General features: G+C 48.1%; 1 protein-coding gene across 1 annotated transcript in view; it reads right to left on the bottom strand.

The window, feature by feature from the left end:
* Nucleotides 1-11,048: 11,048 nt before the first annotated feature.
* The window catches only part of LOC142184546 (synaptotagmin-like protein 2), a 44,117-nt gene continuing 38,053 nt past the window's right edge, over nucleotides 11,049-17,112 (bottom strand). The window contains exons 14-17 of the mRNA XM_075259467.1: nucleotides 14,810-14,888; nucleotides 13,510-13,609; nucleotides 12,412-12,617; nucleotides 11,049-11,243 (exon numbers count right to left, since the gene is read on the bottom strand). Of these exons, the coding sequence (XP_075115568.1) occupies nucleotides 11,098-11,243; nucleotides 12,412-12,617; nucleotides 13,510-13,609; nucleotides 14,810-14,888 (531 nt within the window). The 3' untranslated portion in view covers nucleotides 11,049-11,097. The remainder of the gene's footprint in view (nucleotides 11,244-12,411; nucleotides 12,618-13,509; nucleotides 13,610-14,809; nucleotides 14,889-17,112) is intronic.

The following is a 17,112-nucleotide window of genomic DNA, read 5'->3' on the forward strand; positions in this document are numbered from 1 at the left end:
CCTATCTATCTGCAGGGCTGGGGTGATATGCTGGGTCTGGTGACAGTAACCTATCTATCTGCAGGGTGGGGTGATATGCTGAGTCTGGTGACAGTAACCTATCTATCTGCAGGGCTGGGGTGATATGCTGGTTCTGGTGACAGTAACCTATCTATCTGCAGGGCTGGGGTGATATGCTGGTTCTGGTGACAGTAACCTATCTATCTGCAGGACTGGGGTGATATGCTGGGTCTGGTGACAGTAACCTATCTATCTGCTGGGGTGATATGCTGGTTCTGGTGACAGTAACCTATCTATCTGCAGGACTGGGGTGATATACTGGTTCTGGTGACAGTAACCTATCTATCTGCAGTACTGGGGTGATATGCTGGTTCTGGTGACAGTAACCTATCTATCTGCAGGGCTGGGGTGATATGCTGGGTCTGGTGACAGTAACCTATCTATCTGCAGGGCTGGGGTGATATGCTGAGTCTGGTGACAGTAACCTATCTATCTGCAGGGCTGGGGTGATATGCTGGTTCTGATGACAGTAACCTATCTATCTGCAGGACTGGGGTGATATACTGGGGTCTGGTGACAGTAACCTATCTATCTGCAGGGCTGGGGTGATATGCTGAGTCTGGTGACAGTAACCTATCTATCTGCAGGGCTGGGGTGATATGCTGAGTCTGGTGACAGTAACCTATCTATCTGCAGGGCTGGGGTGATATGCTGGTTCTGGTGACAGTAACCTATCTATCTGCAGGGCTGGGGTGATATGCTGAGTCTGGTGACAGTAACCTATCTATCTGCAGGGCTGGGGTGATATGCTGGTTCTGATGACAGTAACCTATCTATCTGCAGGACTGGGGTGATATACTGGGGTCTGGTGACAGTAACCTATCTATCTGCAGGGCTGGGGTGATATGCTGAGTCTGGTGACAGTAACCTATCTATCTGCAGGGCTGGGGTGATATGCTGAGTCTGGTGACAGTAACCTATCTATCTGCAGGGCTGGGGTGATATACTGGGGTCTGATGACAGTAACCCATCTATCTGCAGGGCAGGGGTGATATGCTGAGTCTGGTGACAGTAACCTATCTATCTGCAGGGCTGGGGTGATATGCTGAGTCTGGTGACAGTAACCTATCTATCTGCAGGGCTGGGGTGATATGCTGGGTCTGGTGACAGTAACCTATCTATCTGCAGGGCTGGGGTGATATGCTGGGTCTGGTGACAGTAACCTATCTATCTGCAGGGCTGGGGTGATATGCTGAGTCTGGTGACAGTAACCTATCTATCTGCAGGGCTGGGGTGATATGCTGGTTCTGGTGACAGTAACCTATCTATCTTCAGGGCTGGGGTTATATGCTGGTTCTGGTGACAGTAACCTATCTATCTGCAGGGCTGGGGTGATATGCTGGGTCTGGTGACAGTAACCTATCTATCTGCAGGGCTGGGGTGATATACTGGTTCTGGTGACAGTAACCTATCTATCTGCAGGGCTGGGGTGATATACTGGTTCTGGTGACAGTAACCTATCTATCTGCAGGGCTGGGGTGATATGCTGGTTCTGGTGACACTAACCTATCTATCTGCTGGGGTGATATGCTGGTTCTGGTGACAGTAACCTATCTATCTGCATGGCAGGGGTGATATGCTGGTTCTGGTGACAGTAACCTATCTATCTGCAGGGCTGGGGTGATATGCTGGATCTGGTGACAGTAACCTATCTATCTGCATGGCTGGGGTGATATGCTGGTTCTGGTGACAGTAACCTATCTATCTGCAGATCTGGGGTGATATGCTGGTTCTGGTGACAGTAACCTATCTGCAGGACTGGGGTGATATGCTGGTTCTGGTGACAGTAACCTATCTATCTGCAGGGCTGGGGTGATATGCTGGTTCTGGTGACAGTAACCTATCTATCTGCAGGGCTGGGGTGATATACTGGTTCTGGTGACAGTAACCTATCTATCTGCAGGGCTGGGGTGATATGCTGGTTCTGGTGACAGTAACCTATCTATCTGCAGGGCTGGGGTGATATGCTGGTCTGGTGACAGTAACCTATCTATCTGCAGGGCTGGGGTGATATGCTGAGTCTGGTGACAGTAACCTATCTATCTGCAGGGCTGGGGTGATATGCTGGGTCTGGTGACAGTAACCTATCTATCTGCAGGGCTGGGGTGATATGCTGGGTCTGGTGACACTAACCTATCTATCTACAGGGCTGGGGTGATATGCTGGGTCTGGTGACAGTAACCTATCTATCTGCAGGGCTGGGATGATATGCTGGTCCTGGTGACAGTAACCTATCTATCTGCAGGGCTGGGATGATATGCTGGTCCTGGTGACAGTAACCTATCTATCTGCAGGGCTGGGGTGATATGCTGGTTCTGGTGACAGTAACCTATCTATTTGCTGGGGTGATATGCTGGTTCTGGTGACAGTAACCTATCTATTTGCTGGGGTGATATGCTGGTTCTGGTGACAGTAACCTATCTATCTGCAGTACTGGGGTGATATGCTGGTTCTGGTGACAGTAACCTATCTATCTGCAGGGCTGGGGTGATATGCTGGGTCTGGTGACAGTAACCTATCTATCTGCAGGGCTGGGGTGATATGCTGAGTCTGGTGACAGTAACCTATCTATCTGCAGGGCTGGGGTGATATGCTGGGTCTGGTGACACTAACCTATCTATCTGCTGGGGTGATATGCTGGTTCTGGTGACAGTAACCTATCCATCTGCAGGACTGGGGTGATATACTGGGGTCTGGTGACAGTAACCTATCTATCTGCAGGGCTGGGGTGATATGCTGGTTCTGGTGACAGTAACCTATCTATCTGTAGGGCTGGGGTGATATGCTGGTTCTGGTGACACTAACCTATCTATCTGCAGGGCTGGGGTGATATGCTGGGTCTGGTGACAGTAACCTATCTATCTGCAGGGCTGGGTGATATGCTGGATCTGGTGACAGTAACCTATCTATCTGCAGGGCTGGGTGATATGCTGGGTCTGGTGACACTAACCTATCTATCTGCAGGGCTGGGGTGATATGCTGGTTCTGGTGACAGTAACCTATCTATCTGCAGGACTGGGGTTATATACTGGTTCTGGTGACAGTAACCTATCTATCTGCAGGACTGGGGTGATATACTGGTTCTGGTGACAGTAACCTATCTATCTGCAGGGCTGGGGTGATATGCTGGGTCTGGTGACAGTAACCTATCTATCTGCAGGGTGGGGTGATATGCTGAGTCTGGTGACAGTAACCTATCTATCTGCAGGGCTGGGGTGATATGCTGGTTCTGGTGACAGTAACCTATCTATCTGCAGGGCTGGGGTGATATGCTGGTTCTGGTGACAGTAACCTATCTATCTGCAGGACTGGGGTGATATACTGGTTCTGGTGACAGTAACCTATCTATCTGCAGGGCTGGGGTGATATGCTGGATCTGGTGACAGTAACCTATCTATCTGCAGGGCTGGGGTGATATGCTGGTTCTGGTGACAGTAACCTATCTATCTGCATGGCTGGGGTGATATGCTGGTTCTGGTGACAGTAACCTATCTATCTGCAGATCTGGGGTGATATGCTGGTTCTGGTGACAGTAACCTATCTGCAGGACTGGGGTGATATGCTGGTTCTGGTGACAGTAACCTATCTATCTGCAGGGCTGGGGTGATATGCTGGTTCTGGTGACAGTAACCTATCTATCTGCAGGGCTGGGGTGATATACTGGTTCTGGTGACAGTAACCTATCTATCTGCAGGGCTGGGGTGATATGCTGGTTCTGGTGACAGTAACCTATCTATCTGCAGGACTGGGGTGATATACTGGTTCTGGTGACAGTAACCTATCTATCTGCAGGGCTGGGGTGATATGCTGGTCTGGTGACAGTAACCTATCTATCTGCAGGGCTGGGGTGATATGCTGAGTCTGGTGACAGTAACCTATCTATCTGCAGGGCTGGGGTGATATGCTGGGTCTGGTGACACTAACCTATCTATCTACAGGGCTGGGGTGATATGCTGGGTCTGGTGACAGTAACCTATCTATCTGCAGGGCTGGGATGATATGCTGGTCCTGGTGACAGTAACCTATCTATCTGCAGGGCTGGGATGATATGCTGGTCCTGGTGACAGTAACCTATCTATCTGCAGGGCTGGGGTGATATGCTGGTTCTGGTGACAGTAACCTATCTATTTGCTGGGGTGATATGCTGGTTCTGGTGACAGTAACCTATCTATCTGCAGGACTGGGGTGATATACTGGTTCTGGTGACAGTAACCTATCTATCTGCAGTACTGGGGTGATATTCTGGTTCTGGTGACAGTAACCTATCTATCTGCAGGGCTGGGGTGATATGCTGGGTCTGGTGACAGTAACCTATCTATCTGCAGGGCTGGGGTGATATGCTGAGTCTGGTGACAGTAACCTATCTATCTGCAGGGCTGGGGTGATATGCTGGGTCTGGTGACACTAACCTATCTATCTGCTGGGGTGATATGCTGGTTCTGGTGACAGTAACCTATCTATCTGCAGGACTGGGGTGATATACTGGGGTCTGGTGACAGTAACCTATCTATCTGCAGGGCTGGGGTGATATGCTGGTTCTGGTGACAGTAACCTATCTATCTGTAGGGCTGGGGTGATATGCTGGTTCTGGTGACACTAACCTATCTATCTGCAGGGCTGGGGTGATATGCTGGGTCTGGTGACAGTAACCTATCTATCTGCAGGGCTGGGTGATATGCTGGATCTGGTGACACTAACCTATCTATCTGCAGGGCTGGGGTGATATGCTGGGTCTGGTGACAGTAACCTATCTATCTGCAGGGCTGGGTGATATGCTGGATCTGGTGACACTAACCTATCTATCTGCAGGGCTGGGGTGATATGCTGGGTCTGGTGACAGTAACCTATCTATCTGCAGGGCTGGGTGATATGCTGGGTCTGGTGACACTAACCTATCTATCTGCAGGGCTGGGGTGATATGCTGGTTCTGGTGACAGTAACCTATCTATCTGCAGGACTGGGGTTATATACTGGTTCTGGTGACAGTAACCTATCTATCTGCAGGACTGGGGTGATATACTGGTTCTGGTGACAGTAACCTATCTATCTGCAGGGCTGGGGTGATATGCTGGGTCTGGTGACAGTAACCTATCTATCTGCAGGGTGGGGTGATATGCTGAGTCTGGTGACAGTAACCTATCTATCTGCAGGGCTGGGGTGATATGCTGGTTCTGGTGACAGTAACCTATCTATCTGCAGGGCTGGGGTGATATGCTGGTTCTGGTGACAGTAACCTATCTATCTGCAGGACTGGGGTGATATACTGGTTCTGGTGACAGTAACCTATCTATCTGCAGGACTGGGGTGATATGTTGGGTCTGGTGACAGTAACCTATCTATCTGCTGGGGTGATATGCTGGTTCTGGTGACAGTAACCTATCTATCTGCAGGACTGGGGTGATATACTGGTTCTGGTGACAGTAACCTATCTATCTGCAGTACTGGGGTGATATGCTGGTTCTGGTGACAGTAACCTATCTATCTGCAGGGCTGGGGTGATATGCTGGGTCTGGTGACAGTAACCTATCTATCTGCAGGGCTGGGGTGATATGCTGAGTCTGGTGACAGTAACCTATCTATCTGCAGGGCTGGGGTGATATGCTGGTTCTGATGACAGTAACCTATCTATCTGCAGGACTGGGGTGATATACTGGGGTCTGGTGACAGTAACCTATCTATCTGCAGGGCTGGGGTGATATGCTGAGTCTGGTGACAGTAACCTATCTATCTGCAGGGCTGGGGTGATATACTGGGGTCTGATGACAGTAACCCATCTATCTGCAGGGCTGGGGTGATATGCTGAGTCTGGTGACAGTAACCTATCTATCTGCAGGGCTGGGGTGATATGCTGAGTCTGGTGACAGTAACCTATCTATCTGCAGGGCTGGGGTGATATGCTGGGTCTGGTGACAGTAACCTATCTATCTGCAGGGCTGGGGTGATATGCTGGGTCTGGTGACACTAACCTATCTATCTGCTGGGGTGATATGCTGGTTCTGGTGACAGTAACCTATCTATCTGCAGGACTGGGGTGATATACTGGGGTCTGGTGACAGTAACCTATCTATCTGCAGGGCTGGGGTGATATGCTGGTTCTGGTGACAGTAACCTATCTATCTGTAGGGCTGGGGTGATATGCTGGTTCTGGTGACACTAACCTATCTATCTGCAGGGCTGGGGTGATATGCTGGGTCTGGTGACAGTAACCTATCTATCTGCAGGGCTGGGTGATATGCTGGATCTGGTGACACTAACCTATCTATCTGCAGGGCTGGGGTGATATGCTGGGTCTGGTGACAGTAACCTATCTATCTGCAGGGCTGGGTGATATGCTGGATCTGGTGACACTAACCTATCTATCTGCAGGGCTGGGGTGATATGCTGGGTCTGGTGACAGTAACCTATCTATCTGCAGGGCTGGGTGATATGCTGGGTCTGGTGACACTAACCTATCTATCTGCAGGGCTGGGGTGATATGCTGGTTCTGGTGACAGTAACCTATCTATCTGCAGGACTGGGGTTATATACTGGTTCTGGTGACAGTAACCTATCTATCTGCAGGACTGGGGTGATATACTGGTTCTGGTGACAGTAACCTATCTATCTGCAGGGCTGGGGTGATATGCTGGGTCTGGTGACAGTAACCTATCTATCTGCAGGGTGGGGTGATATGCTGAGTCTGGTGACAGTAACCTATCTATCTGCAGGGCTGGGGTGATATGCTGGTTCTGGTGACAGTAACCTATCTATCTGCAGGGCTGGGGTGATATGCTGGTTCTGGTGACAGTAACCTATCTATCTGCAGGACTGGGGTGATATACTGGTTCTGGTGACAGTAACCTATCTATCTGCAGGACTGGGGTGATATGTTGGGTCTGGTGACAGTAACCTATCTATCTGCTGGGGTGATATGCTGGTTCTGGTGACAGTAACCTATCTATCTGCAGGACTGGGGTGATATACTGGTTCTGGTGACAGTAACCTATCTATCTGCAGTACTGGGGTGATATGCTGGTTCTGGTGACAGTAACCTATCTATCTGCAGGGCTGGGGTGATATGCTGGGTCTGGTGACAGTAACCTATCTATCTGCAGGGCTGGGGTGATATGCTGAGTCTGGTGACAGTAACCTATCTATCTGCAGGGCTGGGGTGATATGCTGGTTCTGATGACAGTAACCTATCTATCTGCAGGGCTGGGGTGATATGCTGGTTCTGGTGACAGTAACCTATCTATCTGCAGGACTGGGGTGATATACTGGTTCTGGTGACAGTAACCTATCTATCTGCAGGACTGGGGTGATATGTTGGGTCTGGTGACAGTAACCTATCTATCTGCAGGGCTGGGGTGATATGCTGAGTCTGGTGACAGTAACCTATCTATCTGCAGGGCTGGGGTGATATGCTGGTTCTGGTGACAGTAACCTATCTATCTGCAGGGCTGGGATGATATGCTGGTCCTGGTGACAGTAACCTATCTATCTGCAGGGCTGGGGTGATATGCTGGTTCTGGTGACAGTAACCTATCTATCTGCAGGGCTGGGGTGATATGCTGGGTCTGGTGACACTAACCTATCTATCTACAGGGCTGGGGTGATATGCTGGGTCTGGTGACAGTAACCTATCTATCTGCAGGGCTGGGATGATATGCTGGTCCTGGTGACAGTAACCTATCTATCTGCAGGGCTGGGGTGATATGCTGGGTCTGGTGACACTAACCTATCTATCTACAGGGCTGGGGTGATATGCTGGGTCTGGTGACAGTAACCTATCTATCTGCAGGGCTGGGATGATATGCTGGTCCTGGTGACAGTAACCTATCTATCTGCAGGGCTGGGGTGATATGCTGGTTCTGGTGACAGTAACCTATCTATTTGCTGGGGTGATATGCTGGTTCTGGTGACAGTAACCTATCTATCTGCAGTACTGGGGTGATATGCTGGTTCTGGTGACAGTAACCTATCTATCTGCAGGGCTGGGGTGATATGCTGGGTCTGGTGACAGTAACCTATCTATCTGCAGGGCTGGGGTGATATGCTGGTTCTGGTGACAGTAACCTATCTATCTGCAGGGCTGGGGTGATATGCTGGGTTTGGTGACAGTAACCTATCTATCTGCAGGGCTGGGGTGATATACTGGGTCTGGTGACAGTAACCTATCTATCTGCAGGGCTGGGATGATATGCTGGTTCTGGTGACAGTAACCTATCTATCTGCAGGACTGGGGTGATATGCTGGGTCTGGTGACAGTAACCTATCTATCTGCAGGGCTGGGGTGATATACTGGGTCTGGTGACAGTAACCTATCTATCTGCAGGGCTGGGGTGATATGCTGGTTCTGGTGACAGTAACCTATCTATCTGCAGGACTGGGGTGATATGCTGGGTCTGGTGACAGTAACCTATCTATCTGCAGGGCTGGGGTGATATACTGGGTCTGGTGACAGTAACCTATCTATCTGCAGGGCTGGGGTGATATGCTGGTTCTGGTGACAGTAACCTATCTATCTGCAGGGCTGGGGTGATATGCTGGGTCTGGTGACAGTAACCTATCTATCTGCAGGGCTGGGGTGATATGCTGGGTCTGGTGACAGTAAGGGTACTTAGACAGTACAAGCTTTATATAGTGGACTAGTTAGGATACATTATGAGGCATTACAATGTGGCACGGACTGGCTACTGAGGCAATGTGATGCGCAGTCTGGCACCAAGTAAAGCAGTAGGCCATTATGTGTTATAAGAATCCTTTAGTCAGTGACTAGACCTGGGGCAGGCGTGTTCTTCTATCTATGACGTTGTCTTATTACAGATTGCTGAATGATGCGGCATCTTCAGGACAAAGCCTTACAGTCTGCAGGAACTTCAAAGGGAGAAATAAGAGCGACAAAACCAGAGAGATAACGTCACTGCCTTCTTACGTCCATTCTGCCCAGACATCTCCCACTAGATGCAGTAAGATTTCTGGACTAAGACAATGGCTGCCACTGAGCACAAGCCTGGAATACGTGGCCTCATCACATCTGGGGTCACACTTATTTAAGCGGGGTTATTGTTGGGACCGTTAATGGCTTGTCCAAGATGTTCCATAAGATCAGAGGTGCAGCAGAGCTCGCTGGCTTACTACAGGTGGATTTTTTCCATGAGAGTCTAAATCGGGCCAGGTTCACACCTGCGCCTCCTCTACATACGGGGTTTCCATCCCCAAATCTGCTTAAAAAATGCAGAGAGAGAAGTCCTGCAAGTCGGCGGACCCCATTGTAGTCTATGGGGTCTGTGGCCTGGGGACATTATTATTTGCTTTGGATCACTGGAGGACGTGACTACTTGTCTGGGGGGGGGGGGGGGGGCTGGAGAACATGATACACAGTCCAGTCATAGTAATGTGAGCAGCGCCTATTGTGGACGTCAACGTTTAATAACCAACGGCAGAAGGCGCGTGTCATCAGCCATCTGGGTGCACTCATCATTGTGGAAGGCACGATGGATCAGCACCAGTATGCATCTATCCTTGCGGACCATATTCACCCCTACATGCGAATTGTTATTCCTCAGGATGATGGCATCTACCAGCAGGAAAATGTGACGTGTCATAAAGCTTGCAGCGTAAGTGCATGTTGCGAGGAGAACCTCGATCGGGTTGTTTGCGCCATGGATGCTCAACCATGTAACCTAGCGCAGCTGGCCACGGCACTGGAGTCGACATGGCTCAACATCCCAGTGACATCATCACAACATCCCCTCTCTTCCTGCAGGTCTCGCAGCGGTCCACTCTGCCAAAGGGGGTTATTCTGGATTGTGACAGGTGGTCGCATCAATGTGACTGGACTGTGTACTTGCCTGGGGGCCACTGGGGTCATTATTACCTGTCTGGGGGTACTGGAGAGCATTACTACTTCCCTGGGGGCCACTCGGGAGTATTACTACTTGCTTGGGGGCCACTATTAGGTGACATGGGGCCACTGGGAGTCATTATACTATGTGGGGCCACTAAGGTAGCTTGGTGATGGTACAAGGTGAATTTTTGTAAGTGCTGGGTGGAAAGTATCGGATGGTGCAGTTTTTGAGGGGCATTCAGGGGGTACAGGTGAGATGCAGTGAATGCAAAAATGTTTGCAGTGTGTGATGTGGTTTTGCTGAAGTTCTCTAAATTTACAAGTGAAACTAATTTACGTTCCAGCTGTAAGTGTGCTAAAGAAAGCACCTCAATGCTGTAGTCTATTGTCTTTTGGTAAAAATTATTTGGCATGGGTGCCCCGAGTCTGAAAGGGTTGGGAAATACTGAGCAGCTACACAAAACCACAAGCTAATCCATATAAAAAACCACAAGTACAATGACTTTATTGTCTTACCCTATTTCACACTGTAAAGTGCCGCCACGCTGACGCACTCGACACTATAGGTTTGATTTCCAGAAAACAGAACAAAGCTAATTTCTTACACCCCACAACATAAAATAAAGTCCCCGCACATTTCTTCACCGGCAGTAATTGGGAAGAGATTCCTATTATTTCCCTCTTATAAGTTTTGTGCTATTTTACCATGTGTTGCCTTTTCTTCCTTATTTTCGTCACTCCCCTGACAACGTCGCATGGCTTCTTCGTAGGAAAAAACCAAGCCCTTTAGAAAACTCGCCAATCGAGACTTTCCTGTTTGCTCTACAAAGGTCCTTAAATCTTTCATCGCACTTGAAATGTTCAAAAAGTTACTTAGACGACCAGAAACCACCTGAAACCAAATAACAAGAACTGTTCCATCGTCTCGAGACATTGTCAGTGTAAAAAGTAAAAGTTCTGCCAAATCTTTTCCTCCAAGGGTAGTCCTTAAAATACATCCGAAATAAAGTGCTTTGGTATTAAGAAATAACCCGCGTGCAGGATAACATCCAACTGAGAAACCAAGGACAAAATCCAACATCTTGTCTTCTATCCTACACACTCCAATAAAGTAGATCCGACAAAATATCCTCACCCGAAATATATATACCGCTATATATACTCTTCTCTATTTTAGGCGTACCGTGACGTATTTCCGTACAGAAAGTTTATTTTATCTTCTTTCTCCCAGCCAAAGATCTTAGAGGGAGGGATCCTTCAACCCATTCATTTGGAGTCATCATCATTTCCTCCCATAAGGCCACCTCTTCCTGTGTAGAGTCCATCCAGTCCACCGCAATCCCATAACTGTAACCTAAAATAATCATATCAGATCATCATCAATACTGGAAATCACAACTTCTGCATCAAACGGGAAGGGGAAGAAAGCTGAATGTGGTGAGAATTCAACACATTATCTGGAAAACAGGTAATTCAGGTTCAGGTTTCTGCTTAGGGACCCCCCTGAATAGGGACCTACATGTGTTATAAAGTGGTTATCTGGACTATAAATGGGGTCTGCATGAAACATGGACATAAAGGACTGCAAGCAGCACTTGCGGATACCGAGCGGAAACCACATGGACTGCATTATAGTCTATGGGGTCCATGTTTTTCATGATGGTATTCGCTTTTTAATGCCTATAGGTTTCCATTCCCCAAGCGGACTTGCCAAATGCTGATGTGATCCAAGCCTTAGTAAATGGAATCGTCTTGTGCAGGGAATGTCTGTCTATGTGTCAAAATGGAGATCTACATGGAGCAACATGGTGGCTCAGTGGTTAGCACTGCAGCCTTGCAGCACTGGAGTCTTGGGTTCAAATCCTGCCCAGGACAACATCTGCAAGGAGTTTGTATGTTCTCCATATGTTTGTGTGGATTTCCTCCCATTCTGCAAAGACATATTGATAGGAAAAACTGTACATTGTGAGCCCTATATGGGGTTCACAATCTACATATAAAAAATATAGAGATCTTATCCGTTAGCCACTGGCATAGATTTCCATGAGGCCGGGGCGCCATGGCTAATCTCATTCACACATTGCAGAAAAATATCCACAGCAGAAAGGCCGCGATTTCCAAAACCGTTGCATTTTTGTAAATCGCAGCATGTAAATGATACCTGTGCCGGCATTGAGGTATAATAGGGACAGAAAGTCCGCAGAGGAAAACGCTACAGACTTTGCGTTTTCGCCGTGGTCCTTCGCCTTATAACTCATTCCAGAAAACGTGTGTGAGTTCTAATAAATATTTCAGGCTTAGAGGTTCCGACCCTGCTTGACTCACATTAGCCCAATGTGGCGGTGCTCAACAGGACTTATGGTGCCTGTTTGGCGCAAGAAAGAGCCTGTCACCAAATGTGCACCCCTCTACATAAGAAATATGGTGTCGATGGATTGATAACTTACCCCTTGTACCTCATTGCACCCTAGACCTGCGTCTACATTGCCTAACCTTCTTTATTTGGTTTACGGATGTATTACCTGAACCAAGTCCAAGTCTTATTCCACCAAGGAAGTGATTGCTGAGTTTTTCATGATCCCAGACGGTTAATTCAACGCAGGCGTCCTTCAAGTCTTCGGTGTGGAAGCCATCATAGACAATGGTGTGGTTGAACACTGGGTTTATATCCTTCTTAATGACACGTGTTTTTTGGTAACTCTTCTTGCTGGTGTCCGGTAACACATAGCTGCAACGTGAGAAGAATGCTTAGTTAGTTTAGTATTAGTATGTAATCCCGCTGGTTTCTGGCTGTTCTCATAGTTTGCCTTCCCGGCTCAGAAAGTATAACCGAAAATAAAAACCTCAATTAAGTCAAATTCTAATAAAAGTGAACAAAATGTATACAGGGCCAATATTGTGTATACCTGCCTGTAGGATGTTATGTAAGTGCATGTGTATAATGGGGCTATAGGAGGAGAAATAATGACTCCGATAAACGCTGCATTTATAGCTTCACTCTGTAAGTAAATATAGGCCAGGCAAGGGATTTCACTATAAATGAATGCACACGCTATGACCAGAGGCACGAAATATGGAAATTCAGGCAGTGAGCAGAAAGATAGAAATAATAAGACACAATATAGGATTTCTGTATAAGGCTTATAAAACTAATAAGTTGGAGCGAACACGTGAGGCAGCCACTGGGTGGAAGAGACGTGGCAGTAATGTGGGCGAAAACCGCGGTATATTAATAGATGGTTAGAAACAGATTGACTGTCTATCATGTATGGCCGCATAGTTAACCTGCGGGACTATTATCAGGCCATTCAGGGTAAACCCGAGTTAGGGCAAGTGCCAGATTGACAACCCGTCATGTTCCCATACACTTACATTATTATCACGGGTCTGTGTAGGGGCAGGACAACATTTCCGTCTTGTGCCCCAGGCTCAGTAGCAAAATGAATGGGTCTGTGGATATTATCCATGTCCTGTCCGTGCCACTTTCTCACAGACCTGTACATACACACGTCTGTCTATGCCGTCATGCACCATTATGTAATACATAGTCACATGGACTAGAGGGCTACCATGCTTCATGGAGGGGGTGCCTGGAGTGCTTACCATAAGCTTATACTCACCACTTTACAAATGAGTCAACCCCTGAAGGTCTGAGCTGTGGTAAATCTTTTGTATCTTTCACCCAGATATGGACTTCTCCTGAGGAGGGACGCTTTGGACCTGAAAAATAAAGACGTTTTGTTTCTTTCCCCCATGATCTTATAGATGTTCAATCGCTTTCCATTTCTAAATAAAATCTCCTCCGACCATCTGTATTCTATACCAATGGTCCCCAACCTTTTTTGCACCAGGGATCGGTTTCAAGCAAGACCATTTTTACAGGGCCCGGCAGGGCAGGGGTGGGGTTATAGGCGGGCTCTGCTGTGTGGAAGGGAAGGGTCTCCGCGGGGGCAGGCGGGCATGACATGAGCATCTGCGCGGACACCAAGGCTAGATACTTAGAGCTAGGCCATGTTGCTATCATAATGTGTACACTATTGGGTAGCACGGCGTACTTAGCAGCCACACTGTAGCGGGGCGCTACCAGATAGTTTACACCTTACCATAGCAACGGGGCCTAGTGTGAAGTATCCAGGAGGGAGAATAAAAAAGTAGTTAAATGTAGATAATCTTCAGATTCACGGCATCTAACTAACAGTGATACAAGGAGCAGCAAGTAAACTAAAGCCAAGCAAAGGGGGCACAAGGAAACAGGGAGTACTTATCACTGATGTGCAGATACTATTTGGAAGCTGGAGAACCCCTTTAATCTAAAACCCCTTACGCTGGGTTCACACCTGTGTTCGGCACTCCGGTCTGTGCTTTCCGTCTTCTACATGCAAGAAGACGGAAAGCACAGACCGGATCCGGCCGTGAGTGGCGGTGAGCGTTTTATGCTCTCCGCCGCGAAACCGGTTTTTTAAATCTGGACACAGAGTACTGCATGTCCGACTCTGTGTCCGGATTAAAAAAAAACGGTTTCGCTGCGGAGAGCATAAAACGCTCACCGCCGCTCACGTCCAGACTAGAGTTGAGCGAGTACTGTTCGGATCAGCCGATCCGAAAAGCATGCACGCATTGAAATCAATGCATGCAGCCGGCACGCGGCGGGTTAAGCGGCCGGCTGCCGTCAAACCGGAAGCACCAGGTGCTTCCATTCATTTCAATGCGTGCGTGCTGTTCAGATCGGCTGATCCGAACAGTACTCGCTCAACTCTAGTCCAGACATCTTTCTCACCCATTCAAATTAAAGAGTCCTGCAGGTTTCCGTCTCCTGCCTCTGTTTTATGCAGGAAAAGGAAACCTGCAGAACGGAGACCGGGCGCAGATGTGAACAAGCCCGTATCCAAGTAAATGAACTCTATCCATTCAGTATCTTACCGAGAGTTCCTGGAGGGATATATCTAATGTACAAGTTCATAACTCCAAGATGATCCAAACCATTCATGGCAGACAGACTCTGTAGGAAGAAAAGAAACACCATCGAATGTCACAAATCATCCTATAGATTGTGGTAAATGTAAGTAATATTCTACAATGTATCTTATATAATATTGTAAAAGGTGTATGTACCCTGCAATAAAAAGGTATATACCCTATAACATGGTAAAGGGAAACCTTGTAATAGTATAACTGTATTCCATATATACACATATATACACAGACAATACTGTAAATGTATACTATGTAATACCGTAAATGTATCTGACATAATGTAAGCGCATCCCATTCAATACTTCCTTTTTCTACCATTGACTAATCGTTATATTGTTTTCTTAGAATCCACTTCAGGTTGCTTTGATAATTCTAGGCAGCGTCCACTAGGGGGTGTATGTATAACATCAGGCCTGCAGTATACAGAGATATATGGGATATACAGGACAGTGTCCCTGCACCCAGACCTGCTTATGTTCTATCTGGTCAAGCGAAAAAATTTCAAATAGAAAAAATGTCATGTGAGCCCGGGTGTGACTCCTCTGTATACAGCAGTGCCCCTGCGCCATGTCAGAGATCTCTTCCCAGCAGTGAGATATTTACTCGGCTTCTCTCGCCCTCCATTAGATCCCAATTGTTCTCTCTCTGTTCAGTGCTATTTACAGCTGCTATGAATCTTAAGAAAACTAATATAGACGTATAGCAAATCCTTACACATCAAAGTCACAAGGAGCTGATGGAAGCGATAAGTCTCTTTCTGTGATGGTGAGAGGAGATTATTCAGGGTCCTCAAAACTATACACAGTGCTCCCAAAACTAACATGGAGCTGCTCTCAGCCAATCAGTGTGGGCAGGGGTGGATTAAGGGTAGCATGGGCCCCAGAGTGTTCAGAAAGTGCAGCCCCTTCCCTGATTTATGCCAAAGATCCCTCTGACAGTATAATGTCCCATAGTGGCCCCTGTACACAGTATTATGCCCCATAGTGGCCCCTGCACACAGTATTATACCCCATAGTGGCCCCTGCACACAGTATTATACCCCATAGTGGCACCTGCACACAGTATTATGTCCCTTAGTGACCCCTGCACACAGTATTATGTCCCATAGTGGCCCCTGCACACAGTATTATGTCCCATAGTGGCCCCTGCACACAGTATTATGTCCCATAGTGGCCCCTGCACACAGTATTATGTCCCATAGTGGCCCCTGCACACAGTATTATGTCCCATAGTGGCCCCTGCACACAGTATTATGCCCCATAGTGGCCCCTGCACACAGTATTATGTCCCATAGTGGCCCCTGCACACAGTATTATGCCCCATAGTGGCCCCTGCACACAGTATTATGTCCCATAGTGGCCCCTGCACACAGTATTATGCCCCATAGTGGCCCCTGCACACAGTATTATGCCCCATAGTGATCCCTGCACACAGTATTATGCCCCATAGTGATCCCTGCACACAGTATTATGCCCCATAGTGATCCCTGCACACAGTATTATGCCCCATAGTGACCCCTGCACACAGTATTATGCCCCATAGTGACCCCTGCACACAGTATTATGCCCCATAGTGACCCCTGCACACAGTATTATACCCCATAGTGACCCCTGCACACAGTATTATGTCCCATAGTGGCCCCTGTACACAGTATTATGCCCCATAGTGGCCCCTACACACAGTATTATGTCCCATAGTGGCCCCTGCACACAGTATTATGTCCCCATAGTGGCCCCTGCACACAGTATTATGTCCCATAGTGGCCCCTGCACACAGTATTATGTCCCATAGTGGCCCCTGCACACAGTATTATGTCCCATAGTGGCCCCTGCACACAGTATTATGCCCCATAGTGGCCCCTGCACACAGTATTATGCCCCATAGTGATCCCTGCACACAGTATTATGCCCCATAGTGATCCCTGCACACAGTATTATGCCCCATAGTGACCCCTGCACACAGTATTATGTCCCATAGTGACCCCTGCACACAGTATTATGCCCCATAGTGACCCCTGCACACAGTATTATGCCCCATAGTGACCCCTGCACACAGTATTATACCCCATAGTGACCCCTGCACACAGTATTATGTCCCATAGTGGCCCCTGTACACAGTATTATGCCCCATAGTGGCCCCTACACACAGTATTATGTCCCATAGTGGCCCCTGCACACAGTATTATGTCCCCATAGTGGCCCCTGCACACAGTATTATGTCCCATAGTGGCCCCTGCACACAGTATTATG

This window comes from Leptodactylus fuscus, chromosome 11 (assembly GCF_031893055.1).
Source record: "Leptodactylus fuscus isolate aLepFus1 chromosome 11, aLepFus1.hap2, whole genome shotgun sequence".
Classification (NCBI taxonomy): domain Eukaryota; kingdom Metazoa; phylum Chordata; class Amphibia; order Anura; family Leptodactylidae; genus Leptodactylus; species Leptodactylus fuscus.